General features: G+C 40.7%; 1 protein-coding gene and 1 non-coding gene across 2 annotated transcripts; one reads left to right on the top strand and one right to left on the bottom strand.

The window, feature by feature from the left end:
• The first annotated feature begins 4,991 nt into the window (after positions 1–4,991).
• Positions 4,992–7,804, top strand: txnipa (thioredoxin interacting protein a). Its single transcript, XM_024259802.1, has 6 exons — positions 4,992–5,375; positions 5,724–5,799; positions 5,900–6,047; positions 6,119–6,478; positions 6,563–6,871; positions 6,951–7,804. The coding sequence occupies exons 1-6, from the start codon at positions 5,120–5,122 to the stop codon at positions 6,996–6,998; spliced, it is 1,197 nt and encodes a 398-aa protein (XP_024115570.1). The 5' UTR covers positions 4,992–5,119; the 3' UTR covers positions 6,999–7,804.
• Positions 7,805–10,771: 2,967 nt separating this feature from the next.
• On the bottom strand, positions 10,772–10,900 carry LOC112138580. The gene has a single exon (XR_002917814.1). It is a non-coding gene; the product is annotated as a small nucleolar RNA SNORA18 (small nucleolar RNA).
• Positions 10,901–14,922: the final 4,022 nt, after the last annotated feature.

The raw sequence follows: 14,922 nt of genomic DNA, 5'->3' as shown, positions 1-14,922 counted from the left end.
GAAAATAGAATGCAACAAAGCAGAAAAGAAGCAGGAAATTGTGTTTAATTAAGAAGTGTACCACACAGACAGCCCTAAGAACAGATACTGGTCAACTGGAAGTAGACCATGGATGGTCAGCAAATAGGATTTTATAGGAAAACAGGATTTTCACTGCACAAAGTTGAAGAAAGTTTGGTGTTAAGTCTGGTCAGTGGAGATGGATGACTGGCTGGCCAAAACTAAAGAAAAGGTTTCTGTCCACTAATTAGGAGTGCTAAACTTCAGCCCTCGAGGGCCGGTGTCCTACATGTTTTCCTACAAACTGGCAGAACTGATCCCAGTAAACAGCAGGATATTGGCTCCTGAGGCCTGGAGTTTGACACTCCTTACGTCCTATTGATGCAAATATGCATCAAACCCTTGGTTCCAGAAATCACCTTAATTAAGTACCTGAAAGTGGTAACAAAAGTGTTTCTTTTCCATTGATGAAAAGAAATCCAGGCATCGATTGGTTAAATTATGCTTCTGGGAAAAAAGAAAAAAAAAAAAGATGTTTGGCTGTTTCTGTTTTGTGCAAATGGCTTCCTTGCAGATGTCTTAGCCGTTGTGCTAAATCTACTTTTACCTTTTGTCCTTTCATTTTCTCATCTATTTTTGCAGAAACTGTCCTCTTCCTTCTTTTTGATTCTCCATCTTCCTTTCTTTACTTTTTCTCATCCCATAGATGAGTATTTATAGCAATTTTGGTTATGGCTAACTGTTTTTTTATGGTCACTTGATGCTGGGTAATTAGCTTGCGTTTACAGAGCTGTGGGTGTGGCTACAAACATGAAAGAGGGGGATTCTGGGATGCATGAAAACACTGAGCCTTCTCTGTGTCATGGGTCTAAAACTCAATGAACAATTGTTGAGTCCATAAAGTCCCCAGAGACCCGCTCATACCCCGACACAGCAGAAATGTTAGGATATAAAATAATGTTATCACATGGATGAATGATGGCACAGCCGCATGTTTTTCTGCTAGACTACATATGAAAAATGGCTGTCCTTTTTCTTTCTGCATTGCTACACTTTCATTTATCCATGTTGCAATCCCAAAGCACCAATGAAAAGATGCCAACTGTCTTTCCTGACACACCTAAAGCAGGCCAGGACAAACCCAACATTCAGACAACCGCAGACTTTTGCCTGACGTTGGATCTATTTTTCATCAGTGATTCTAACTTGGTTTCATTCATGAATTAACTTGGTCAACTGCTCTGTAATCTGACATATCACATCATTTTGGAAAAAAAAAACCCTCAAAATTATCGTAGTGTGAAAACAAAGCTGTAGTCTGTCAGGTTCAACCAGGGTGGTGTTGCTAGTGTTGCTCAATCATTAATCAAGTACAGTTGAAACATCAGAACTTCCTTTCACCAAGGATTCAGCTTTAGATGTTTCAAAACTATAATAAAGCTTTGATAATAATTCCATCAAATAAAACAATCGCATTTTCGATAAATGAAAATTTTGGGCTGTAGGTTTTCCGATGGCGTTAATGTAACGTGAACTGACGGCTTAACGTATGTATTTGGATGTAGGTAAGATGTGCGAAAAAACACAAAAAAAACTCCGCCTCCATCTTGTCTGGAACAGGAAAACACATTACGTAAGGGGGATCACATGACCCAGGAAACGTGTCTGTTGTCTGTTGACACTCAAGTAACTTGAGAACACTCTGTAACTGTGGTTGGGAGTTGAAATCTGGAACAAAAAGTTCTCACTGCTCTCTGCACGTCTGTCTGCAGAAAAAAAAAAAAAAAAAGAAGTGCAGAGCTGCTGGAAAACATCCAACCGAGGAAGCAACTCTTCATGCACATGTGTGCCACTTTACAAATAAAAGAAAACGTTTCTGCCGAAAGAAAACTGTAACCAATTAAAGAGATGTTGCTTTATAAAAGAAAATGCTGACTCTGGAAATAGCTTTGGTCTCGTGAAAAATGTGTCATTTGTTCCATAGTCTGTGATGTTTTCCTGTGAAAGTTGCTCATTGTTTTTCTTGAGTGTGACCTTCGAGGCTTCAGCTTCATAACACCACCTCTGGAATGATCGCAGTTTTGTTATGAAACTCTGAGAAAGTGCGTGGATTATTTGAGTCAACACTAAAATATTGTGCAGATGGTTGAAGGCTGGTGGTCATGAAGAACGCAGAGTGCTCTGCACACCGTGTACCCACCCTTCCTTTCAGTTGTTTTTGCTGTAAACGTTGCCCTCCTCCCCTTATTTCTCCTTTCACTTTTCCTTTGTCTGCCATTACACTCTGTTTATGGTACTTTTCTATCTTGTCCGTTCCTCCAGCATCATAGCAGCTGTTTTTTGCAATCTATTTACAAAAAAGTTCAGAGGTGACGAGTTGAGCTGCTGCACTTCTGGATATACTACAGAAAGAACCACAGACGGGCTGATTGCTGACTTCCTGCTGTTTCTTCTCTCACTGCAGAGCTTGCTCATCCTGATGTGGCGTGATGAGATTTTGAAACTTGATTTGACTCGTCATTCTTCTTGACTCTCAAATCACATGCAGACATTCCTCAGTCTGTCACAGCTTTGGGAATCTCAGAGATCCATTTGTATCTGTCAGTCTGCACTCAGCAGCTTCAGTGCTGTGGATTGATGCTTTGAGACCACTGGGATGTAGTCTGGAAGTCAGTCAGCACTGAAATCTAGCACCAAAGTTGTTCCTGGCATGTGGGATGAAAGTGTTCCTCCTACAGCTCCCTCGAGCAGTTAACAGTGACTGGTTTAAATCAACAGAACAGGAAAAATCTGTGCTGCATGGAAAAGTTTTACTTTAACATGTTTTTTTTTTTCATTTATGAATAAAAAGGTGAATTTGGTATAAAGGAGACATAAAAAATGTTTAAAGTAGGGGAAAAGGTGTTGTAAATAAACTCAAGTTAGTCTGAAAATAGAATAGAATAGAATAGAATAGAATAGAATAGAATAGAATAGAATAGAAAATCTGTTAAGGAAATTAAAAAGTGGCCACCTGCTTGTATTCACAACAAAACTAGCAAATTCGAAAAAAAAACCCCTAAAAAAACAAAAACATTCAAAGATTAAATATATTAATTAGAAATACAATAAAATCTTGAGTTTTTTTTTAATCTAGCACAATAAAACCAAAACACATTTGTCAACATAAGCATCAGCTGGATCATTTTTATCAGTCAATATGTTTCTTTTAACATTAAGTAACCTTATTACACATTGTTGTATCACCTTTCGTGTTCTTTTTTAGAAGTACTTCTACAAAAGTCATTTCCATCGCTGTGTTTGGGAACAAAGAATATTTATAGGTCCCACTTCGGAGGAGTAAGCCACTATGTGATACCCAGAAAAAGAAGACATCTGGCGTCAGTTGGAGCATCTAGTTACAGACGTGGGGATACCTGAGAGAGGAGCCATTAGGATCCGTTTACAATACACTGAGACAATAAAAGGGTTCTTGCTTTTATAAAGGTATATAAGATCAAGATTTGACGGTTATGAACCAAAAAAAGTTGGTAGAATGTTGTATTCTTTTAGAATTCAAGACCAAATTTGACCTTCCTTGGATGATCTGAGTGGTGGCGGCTGTGGGGCAGAGGAAGAGCAGCCGGTCACTGATCTGAAGACGGCAAGTTCATTTGACGTTTTGCGTGCCCTTGAGTCAAAGTGTCTCTCACAAAGCTCCTGGTGGTTGCAGACTGGCCCCAGTGTTTGGCAGAGGAGATGCCATCAGTGTGTGAATGTGAGTGTAAAGGAAGATAAGTAAAGCATGACGTACGTATATGTTATTTACAAGGGGCAACAATTCACTTTCATCACAATTTGGTTCAAGTCCTGTTTATTTACGATTTTCTGAGGACTGTAGAAGTATCAAGAAATCTCATATTTTTGATTTTTTTTTACATTGTAAGTCGGACATTTATTTTGTAAGCACCATTTGATCTAACGAATGGGATGTTAAAATTATCAAACAATTAAAATATATGGGTTGTTGAACAAAAACTACACCTTAAAACTTTTTTAAAGACCATCTCCAATGAAAATCGTGTTTTAGGATGTTCCCAGCCTTTTTCTCACAATGGAGGACATATATAGAGAAAAATAAAATTAAAAATGTATTTATGAGTTTATTTTTATTAAACTCGTTAAATAAAGTAATCATTGTGAATTGTTGCCATGACATAGAAGTTATCTCCCAGCTTCTGCTTCATTTGGATTAATCCACTTGCTGACAAATTCTTCGTCTGGGCTCCAATATTGCTTTACAACAACAATATTCCATTTTTGCTGCGCTAAGGTTAGGTCGGTTAGTTAGTTGGGGTTGTGAGGGGCAAGCTAGTGGCAGATTGTGTACATAAATGGATAATGGGAAATGAGAGCAGGGTTACTTCACACAAGAAAACTCGAGGCAAATTTCAGACGAACTCCTGCTGCTCTACAGAAACTATGTCTAAAAAATTTGATTAAAACAGCATAATCATAATTACAATACCAATAGAAATACTTTTAAAATTGATCAAAAGAGGATATGAGTGGGATATTGACCCCTTTAATCCTTGAATATATATATATTTAAATCTCTTAAATGACTCTTTCTGTTGACAAAGACAAAATAATGTATAAACTTGACTGCTTGATATGCGTATTCAGGTTTTTCTTTGTTTGTTGTCATTCAGTTTCAGCATATCAAGACACAATAGTAGCTGTTTTCTTCATGGTTTTATATCTTAAAACAGATAATATTTATTTGTAGCTAGTAAATTGCCCATAGAGGGAAACGCCTGTACTTCCCTGGTTTCTGCTGTTTACTATAAACGCTGACTTTTTAGCCTCCCATCTTCTGAGCACGCGCCACGTTCGGGTATGCATGCGCTGTCCACGCGCTGACTCTGGGCTCTGATTGGCCGAAGCCGAGACAAACCCGGGATTTCCACCAATAGGAGTGGTGTGCATGCGCTGAGCCACACCGCGGAGGCGGTTCATCACGCGGGGCTCATGGGCTGAAAGAATAATACAGCCGCGTCTGTTGTTTACAGCCCACAGACGACGAAAGCTTCAGCGCCGCGAGCAAGTGTTGTTCACAGCCCCAGCAGCAGTAACAACCATGGTGGCCATGACGAAGCGACTGAAAACTTTTCAGATAGTCCTATCGGACCCGAGCAAGACTTTTTACTGCGGCGGGGAGAAGGTGTGCGGCCGCGTGGAGGTGGAAGTGAACGAGATGACGCGGGTGTCCGCGGTGAAAGTCGTGGCTCTGGGCTGTGCTAAGGTGGAGTACGCCAAGGGGAAGCAGCGGTGCCGACAGGAGGCCGAGTACCTGAGGCACGAGGAGGTCCTGAGCCTGCACGACCAGCCAACTGGTAAGCCTCGTGCGCACTGATGGAAGTAGCTTTTGACTAGCTTTAAAAAAGTAACATTTTAAGTTAAATGGGGGAAAAAGCTGTTTTTGTGCTTTTTAAAAAACTTCATTTATAGTGAGTTACATTAATGTGTATTAATGGATAAAATAACGCGTTAATAATAGGGGATCAGCAGTAAGGCAGGAAGCTGAGCTCTGTGCCTGATGGGAAAATCAGCCACTAAAAAAAAAAAGAGTCACTTCCGTGCTTGAACTTTGTCCCAGTTGGGTCTGTTTACATGTCCCACCTTCATTTTCGGTTCTCACAGAACCCCCCCTCCCTTACTCATGGGTTTCCCCCCCTCCCCAGATGCTGATGGCTCTGTCGTGCTGAGGCCCGGAAATAAATACCAGTACACTTTTGGCTTCGACCTCCCCGACCAAGGGTATGCTCTCTCTCTCTCTTTTTTTTATTATTTTTTTTATAGTTCCTCATTCAGTCATGAAATGATTTGTGGTTCTAATCCTGTTTGTGTTTGCTCACAGGCAGCTGGTGTCCTCTTACAAGGGGAAGTTCGGCTACGTCCAGTACTGTGTGAAGGCCAAATTGGAGAGGCCGCAGCAGCCCACGCTGGAGTGCAAGAAATGCTTCGAGGTGGAGGAACCTCTAGATATCAACACCCCAGATCTACTTGTAAGTAATCCTAAAGTGGGTGTAGATGTTAGGATTCACTGCCATCCTCACCGTTTTTTATTTTTTTTTAGTCTCCCACAGGTGGCTCCAAGGAAAAGAAGGTCACCTGCATGTTCATTCCCGATGGCCAAGTGTCACTGAACGCTAAAATCGACCGGCGTGGTTTCTGCGAAGGCGAGGACATCTGCATCAACGCCAAGTTTGAGAACACCTGCTCACGCATCGTGGTTCCCAAAGCTGCCATCATTGCCAAACACACGTACCAGGCCAACGGCCGCACCAAAGTCTTCCGACAGAAGCTGTCATCGGTGCGGGGAAACCACATCATCTCTGGCATGTGTGACGCCTGGCAGGGGAAGACCATCAGGGTTCCAAAGATCAAGCCATCCATGCTGGGCTGCAACATCATCCGCGTGGAGTATGCGCTCATGGTGAGTCTGCATGGCGCCGGAGCAGTTTTGACTCCTCCAGAGATGAACGTGCATTGATCCTTTTTTTTAATGTTTTTGTTTCAGATTTACATCCACATTCCTGGCAGTGAGAAACTGATCCTGGAGCTGCCGCTGGTCATCGGTACCGCCGGACTCGGCAGCCGCAGCAACAGTGTGAGCAGCCAGGAGGGCTCGGTTAGCAACGCCTCCCAGAGCTGGGTGTCCCTGCAGATGCCCTCCAATCCCCCCAGCTACTCCAACCTGACGCGGGACGTCCGGCTCGACCAGCCCCTCACGCCGCTGCTGTGTGACTGCGACGACACCGATGGCGACAGCCCCATCTTCATGAGGTCGTCCAGCTTCCAGTTCCCAACATCGCCTGTGTTTGCTGAGGTAAGGCGATTGAAAATGTTCTGCACGTTTGTGGCAGTCGTTCACCGGTTCTGAATGTTCTGTTTTTGCTGTTTTTCAGACAGAAGAAGAGTACAACGGAAACGTTCGCATGTTGCCAGTCTGCTGAATCCAGCGTCCAGTTATCCAGAACCAATCATTAAAATCACTTCAAAAAGAAGCCGGAGGTCCAAACTCAAGAGAACCTGCGATGATTTTGTTCCCTCGATTGCCTGTGCTTCATCCAGAGTTTCTCCCTGGAGTTTCGGTTGGTCCTGAAGGTCTCCGTCTGCTGTGCCTCCCGTCAAAGGGCTCTATGGAGTCACCAGAGTCTGTCGGTGTTGCTGCTTCCCGTTGAACACTTTTTATTTTTTGACTCTTTGAGACAGAGCCACGTGTGAGTCAGGCTGTGACTCAGTGCTGGTTTCTGTTCATTCCAGTTATATCCCGTTTCTTCCGAAGAGGAGCTGTGGCTCTCAGCATGCTAATCATGAGTTTGTTGGGAACAAACATTTTGGGTGTTAAAGGAGCCTCCATATTTCCATAGAGGCTTTTTCTCAGCATGTTGTGTATGACTCCATTTTTTTTTTTTTTTTTAAATTGCACTTTTAACGTTTTGCTCTGTTACTGCAAACACATATTTTTGGTTGCGTGTTACAAATGTAAAATTGTTTTTTTATTTAAAAAAAAAAAGAGAAAAATTCTGAATTTGCTACATCCTGACTTTGATTCTTTTCAGCACGAGTGATGCTGAAGCACCTTACATGACTGCTGTATCTGTTCTGCAGTTGTCTCAGACAACATTTCAGTCAAATCTGCCCTTTTTCTTCACTTTAAAAGTTTGAAAAATGTCTTAAGACTGAGTTGTAAGAAAGTATTTTTGTATGAACCCCATGGGTCAAATTTTATATAATAAAGTAAAACTTCAAAAGAAAATCTTGTTTTCTTAAATCATTTTATCCATTAAGCATGAACCCACCCTCATCTGGATGTTCCTAAAAACACATAAATGACAGGAATCAGAAAACGTAAACCTGCCTTTTAATTAGAATTTTTTATGTTAATCAGTTTAGTCACATCTTTACTAATATTAATGTATTTTGTAGTTTTTCCTCCTTGTTTATGAAGCTGCATTCTAGAGAGCAAGGAAGTTCAACCCAGACGCTCTTATCTCCAACTCATAGTTGTGAAAAGACGTCAGCATGACAGAGCACAGAACAGCCCCTCTGGCTGAATGCCAATCCACTGAAGCACAGCCGAAACCTTCAACTATTTTTTCATACACCTTATTTTTCTAGTTTACCTTCTGCATAGACTCCTTTAATGAGATCTAATCCCAGAACTTGCAGGTTGATTGAATGAAAACTGATGTTCCTCTCTCTCTAAGTAACCGACAGAGTAGATTTGGATAATAGAGATAGAAATTCAACTTTTTAATGGATCCACTAAAGTCTTTTCCAGGAAACCATCGGGATTCCAGAGCCAAACTGACCCATTCAGACCCATTTCTCTGCTGGAGTTAGTGTGTATTGTGTGTTGAAACACTCTCAATGGCCACTTTATTAGGCACACCTTGTTAGTACAAGGTTGGACCTCCTTTCAGAACTATCTTAATCTTTGGTGGCAAAGATTCAACAAGGTACTGGAAACATACCCCAGAGTTTGGTCCATATTGACATGATAGCATCAAACAGTTGCTGCAGATTTGTCCGCTGACCATGTCTACATGGTTAAATGCATTTGGTTGCTGCCATCTGATTAGCTGTTGGGAATTTGCATCAACAAGTAGGTATATCAAAGTGTCTGGTAAGAGTATATATGGTATAGTAAATCTACTGGGACATCTAAACGAATACGTTTTTTTCCTTTTTTGTCATAAACTCTGTTGGCCTTTGACTGCCCACTTTAACAAATCCTCTTCCTAAATCAACTCCTGTCCTCATTTTCCTCCACCCTCACATCCTCCATCGCTACATTCATGAACTTCCTCTTTGGACCCCGTAGACAAAAGAACTGGATTGTGCCTCCTTGTGGATGAATTTTCTAGCCGTACAAAAGAATGTCTTCATGACTCAACAGCCCAGTAGTTTAGGGGATTTCTTCTTTACTGCTTTCTTTTCTGAACAATCCTATCGCCTCAGAAACAAGCAGCACATTCCACTTTTAGAAAATAAAAGCTCTATTCAAAGGGCACACAGGATGGGATTGTTCCTAGAATTGCCAAAAAGAAAGTAAGCAGATCAGATGACAGAAGCTCCATTACCACAAGAGGCACCAACACCAAAGGTCAGACTAGAACTGCTTGGTTTTTGTCTGTTTTAAAGACACACAACTCATTTAAAGGGTTGATCGAAAGCATTTATTTCTGATTCAGTCTCTGCTCTGGGTATGCAACTACGGTGTTGTTGGAGAGAACATGTATGAATCATGAGGTGCAGTCACTTTAAACTCCACTGACACATCCATACCTTTAGGGTACAAAGTCTTGAGCAACACTTGCATAGTAAAGTTTTTAAAAGTACCTCTTGTAGTTGTACTTTTAGTCATTTTATTTTGAAACATTAAACTGCTGTCTTCACCCTGTAAATGTAAAAATATCAAGTTTGAGAAATGTCAGGAGGGAACAATTAAACCAACTAGAAGTTATGCAAACATTCAACTTTAATAGACTGATTAAAATCAATAAAAAAAGAAAGAAAAGTAGAAACTTCAGTTGAAAGTATACAAAAAGTTCTCAAAAGTGAGGGGAAAAGGGGGTGGGCTTGATCTACAGCACCATCCACCACTCAGGTTATTTTTTTAATAAACTACAGCTGCTCTGCAGAAACTTTGTCCTAGAAAACTAAAGTTTAAAAAAAGAAAATGGCTAAAAATGCTATCATAGTAAAACTACTTTTGAAAGTGATCAAAAGATTTTTGTAGTGGGTCTTGAAGGATCTGCAGTTTACAGATTCATCCGACAATCACTGCAGCTCAGATGATTTACTTCTCCAGATCTCATTAGAACATAAAGAACAGAGTCTCATAAATTGATAAAGGAAGACTTTATTTTATAAGAGTCAACTTCATGTCTAAACTAAACACCAACAACGTCCAGTCACAGCAGCACACTGTAGCTTTATTCATTGCTGCAGGTCGTCATCACAGCTGAAGGATGTGGACCTCCAGAGCTGGACAGCACCTGAAAACAGATCAAAATGTGTTCTGAATCTGATCATTATTGAATCACTCAATGTTAAATGAAAGCACTAATCATGCATGTTTTTCTCCATGAAGCACTGAGTCTGTGGACTTGTTTCCTGCGGGTCTTCTGGAGATCCAGAAGCCCACTGGAATGATTTTTGCTTTGCGGTCAACTCCACAGCAGATCAGGAACACAGGATCCTGAGAGCCTTGGTATATGACCAACCCCACAGACTCGTCTCTTAATACTGAGCTACCCCACTTTTGTTTTACAGTTGTCATGACGACAGATACAAATACTCCAAGTTACCTTCAACACTTCTCGTTTCACATCCCTGACCGGCTCTGATGAGTCATCAGTGCAGAAACCCTAAAAACAAGACAATCTTCTTTAAAATCAAACCTGGAAGTTAAACATCTTCACAAGCTGCATCACACATGCTTGTCTCAGCCATTCTTCCAGGACTCTGAGCACGGACAGCACAGAGACCAACGATGCCAAGGGCTGACCTTCTTTCGCACTGACTTTTGAGCAAACCGGCTGAAGCAGCAGCTGGCTGCAGATACCACACAGTGCTGTCACAGACACGTTAATATGTAGATCCTTTAACGTACATCTTTAAACCAGACGGTCCTCTGCAGCCTCTCTGATTGTTGCTTCAGCTTCTGTCAAACAAGAACAGAGTCGAGCGTCAGCTGCTGCCACACAGGTCCATGAACGAGTGTTTGCAGTCATATCCCAGCAGGCTCACACTGAACATGTGGGTAAAGCGAACTGCAGGTTTCCTCTCTGAGGCATTTCCAACAACATGGCCCTACGGTGAAGGACCCGTTGGGATAGACCTCACATCCACATCAATTCAGCTCTTCTAGGAAGAGTTTTCTTACATTTTAGTCCCACTAAGCTCTGCACAAACCCAACCAAGAATTAGTGGTTGGTACCAGACTCAACTTGTACAGATGCAATGCTTCCTGTTCCCATGAAGACATACCTGATCTGTGTCTATAAAGCACCTCCACTGACAGCTTAGCTTTTCAGGTGATCCCCATGGCAAAAGCTGCAGGAAGAGAGAGAGAGAAAAAAAAAAAGTGAGTTTGAGTAGTGAGGCAGAGAACAGGGTTTAGCTCAAAGCGTTGGCTTGTTCAGAAATGCGTCTGTCAATCACATTTCAGAGCAGTTGAACAAACAAAAACTCATCACATGGAAGCCAAAGGAGTCAGAGCACTGTGGTGCATCACTGAAGCTCCGCCCTCTCGCACACCCTTTACAGGAGCTGCTTTTCATAAGAACAGATATTCTTGAGCAAGTTTGCCCCAGAACAGTTTGTTTAATTCCTCCTTAAAATGACAAACACTGAGGCCAGAGCTTCACCGTGCAGCTCGCCGTTATTGGTGTGGGAGGGGGCGAGGAGCCAAATGTTTCACCACAAAATGAAAGACTGCAGGATGACTCACTGAGCAGATCCCAGATCAACAGAACCTGGAGAACAGAGGGAAAGAAGGAGTGAGTTTACGTATGGACATTTTAACAGGGACATTGCAAATTAAAAACCAGAGTTAAGCAAAAGACTATTATTCATCTGCCATCCTTGAAAAGCATAACTAGACAATCTGGATAAGGAATATATTCCAGACAAGTCATTTTTAGGGTAGGACATGTGACATTTGCCAGATATTTTCCAATATTGTAGCAGGAATAAAACAAAAATGTGCCACCAGAGTCCTGACTTGAATCCAATTTGAGCAGGGAGCTCAAGATTAAGACATGTTGGCACCAACTAAACACTTTATATTAATTAATAACAGTATAAATAGATTTGGACATGTCAGTTTCCGTCTGGAAGTCACTGGACGGCTCATGTGTCCAAACAACTGATCCTCACACAGCGAGTCATAATGGAAGAAGCACTTTAAATATAGTCAATGTCCTCACACATCCTGTCAGTTACAGCTGTCATTCCTCATTAGTAACACTGCTGCAGTAAACAACAGCAGTGGGTTGCAAAAGGAGCAGTTGATCTGTGCACTGTGGGATCTCTGTGGCCCACCCAACAGGGCCAGAGGTCACACTGTGCTTCCTTTAGGAAGAGTAGCTTACAGAGAACATGTTTCAGAGGGTTGGAGAGATCCTGAACAAAATGACTTACCCGTCCTAAAGAGACGGCCTGGAGATCCAGAAACTCCATGGTTAAGACGGTTTGACATCCTAGAATACACAAAAGTATGAAATTTAACTTGGAACAGCTTTGGTGTGAACTCAAAACCATGATTCAGTCAAAGTTTTCCTCTTTCATTAAACATTATGTAACCAATGAGCTTCAATGACAGGTTGGTTAAAAACCATTGAGGATACTGGCCCTCAAGGCCTGGATTCTGACACTCCTTGTTTAGACTGAATGTTAGTTGCATTTAAGGACCACATCTTGCATCAAAAGAATGTCTGCTACAACCATCAATACAGTTTAAAACTAATGCTGAGTGTGCAAACGTTTATACTCACATTCAAAATCCTTTTAAGTTTTAATTAAATACAGCAATACACATTGAAAGTAGAAAGAGGAGTTAACAAAGTGTTTTTAAATCAAACCTGGACTTCAAATTAGAAATGAATGAAACCAGCCCCAAGTGGTCATTTTGGGAACTGCAACATCTGTTACTTTCACCTTAGATTCAAAGTTACAAATAAAATTGGCGGGCTCATCGTGGATATGGCATGATACTATTTCCGGTTATACTTAATTGTAATGATATAATGGAGGGCAAAATATGTCGGCTTTAAACCTGGAACAGAATCTCACCTCCAGAAATCAGACAACTTTGAACAAATCTGATTCAGTGTGCCAGGCTTCATTGTCACCCATCAGCCACCAGTAGTGCTGGGGTGAAAGCAGAGCCTGCCGGACTCTGTAACCACTGCGGCTCTGGAGCTGCTCCACTGCACAGGAACACACGAAACAGAGCACAGCCTGGTAAAACAACGACAACCTATACGATACATTATTGTGTGAAGATAAATCTTCCATCAATGTTGCATAGCTTCAATCAACTCTACGCCATTTGCTTGAAAAAGCGTGAGGGTAGGTCCCGCTCTTTTCAGGCCTTTACGGCACCAACTACGGTCACTTTCATGAATCGGTTTCGCTTACGACGGAAAATAAAATAAGAAGGAATAAACACAGCTAACCTGCGCTACATTTGTCTTAAAATACAGATACTCACTCCTGATCATTCAAATTGAACACTCTCCGGACTTTTGCTGCGCAAGTAAGAGGACGCTACCGCGTGCAGCACGACTATTTATAGGATGGAGATTACGACAGTTTACAGCGTTTTCTGGCACACGAACCGTGAAGACTTCTATCGCCCTCTAGCGTCAGCTACCCCAAACTACTATGGCTCACTGTGAAGGCCACGACTCATATGACCAGTGTAATGGCAAAAATACTTGTTTATCAAACGTAAACATAACTGTTACTTTATTTTTTAATATATATCTATTGATCTCTGAGAAAATTGATCTAAAAAAAAAAAAACAAAACAAAAACGAACACAGCTTGAAACTAATAAGCCACATGTCAGTTCTTTCAGTCCTGTGTCCAAAATCTCTGATTTAAGGTGTAAAGTGACAGCTGAAGTCCAGGACAAATGTCATGTAATGTAAATAATCAAAATGTTTTTAATATATGTCATTGATCTGGTTAATAATATGACTCTTCAATCCTGTACTTTTGGGGGGTTTATAGTTTAAGTTGTAACAATCAAACGTAATCTTTGTTTAAAAAAAAAAACAAAACAGGAAATTAACTATTCAAACAAAATTCCTTAAAAAAACCTTTAATGACCATCTTTTTTTTTTTTTTTTTACAACGGAAGCATGTCATTGACAAAAAAACAGAACTATTAGGAATCTAGCTGATGTTTGCTGAATTTCAACATAGACAATTTGCTCCACTGTTACAGAACAAGCTAGATAACTGTTTTCTAGCATACAGTTTTATGGATGAAAAATATAAAAAACAAAAGAACCCTTAAAAGGAGGAATGTGGTCCCTTCAAGCGAAAAAAAAAATCAGCTAAATCACCCAGAAACATTGAATATAATTTCTGAAGCTCTTAAAAAAAAATAACTTCAATTTAGTTTTGCATGTTGGTACATTGTTATTTTGACAATTTCTTCCCTTTAACCAACTTTAATTGCTTCTGTTAATTTCTGATGCACAAAATTATTTTCCCATATATATATAAACTGTGAGCATGTTTTTGCTTGAAACTGAATTTTTTAGGTCACCGTCTTCATTTATTTATAAAAGAAACAGTTTAGGCAGACCTTTTCCATACCTGACGTAGGAGTGCTTCTTAAAAAAGAAAGGGATTAAGACTCAAAGTCTTTGTGTTTTTAACATGTTCCTATGACATTTTTCTAATGATAGAGAACATATATGAAGAATATTTAGCTTAAAATTGTATATCTGAGTATTTCTTCATGCAATTCGTTGTAAATTAGGAGCAGACAAAAAAAAACGCTGCTAAAAAAAAACATTTTTGTGACATAGAAAATACACAGAGCGGGTCATAAGCTCTCTGCTCTGCTCCATTCTGATGCTTCCACTTGCAGACAAATAGATCCATGAACGTCTCCTGTACAGCTGATAGCTCCAATATTGATTGCCTTTTTTGTCGTACCGGTAATGTTAAGTTGAGATTGTAAGGAGCTGTAAGCTAGCTGGAGAGCGTGTGAACAGGGAGCTTTTAGCAACAGGCTGTACGCCAATAGGGTCGCCCACAACTGAGAGGTGAATTTCGAATGAACTCCTGCCGCTCTGCAGAAACTATGTCCTAGTAAACATACGTTTTTTGATTTTGGCTAAAAAC

This window comes from Oryzias melastigma, linkage group LG11 (assembly GCF_002922805.2).
Source record: "Oryzias melastigma strain HK-1 linkage group LG11, ASM292280v2, whole genome shotgun sequence".
Taxonomy (NCBI): domain Eukaryota; kingdom Metazoa; phylum Chordata; class Actinopteri; order Beloniformes; family Adrianichthyidae; genus Oryzias; species Oryzias melastigma.
This window is presented reverse-complemented; position numbering and strand designations above follow the sequence as displayed.

What these genes read in the sequence shown, in the direction of transcription:
- txnipa (XM_024259802.1), top strand. Translation starts at nt 5,120, where the DNA reads ATGGTGGCCATGACGAAGCGACTGAAAACTTTTCAGATAGTCCTATCG. An exon ending in TTCGACCTCCCCGACCAAGG is followed by an intron (nt 5,800 to 5,899) that starts GTATGCTCTCTC and finishes GTTTGCTCACAG; the next exon opens with GCAGCTGGTGTCCTCTTACA. An exon ending in GCGTGGAGTATGCGCTCATG is followed by an intron (nt 6,479 to 6,562) that starts GTGAGTCTGCAT and finishes TTTTTGTTTCAG; the next exon opens with ATTTACATCCACATTCCTGG.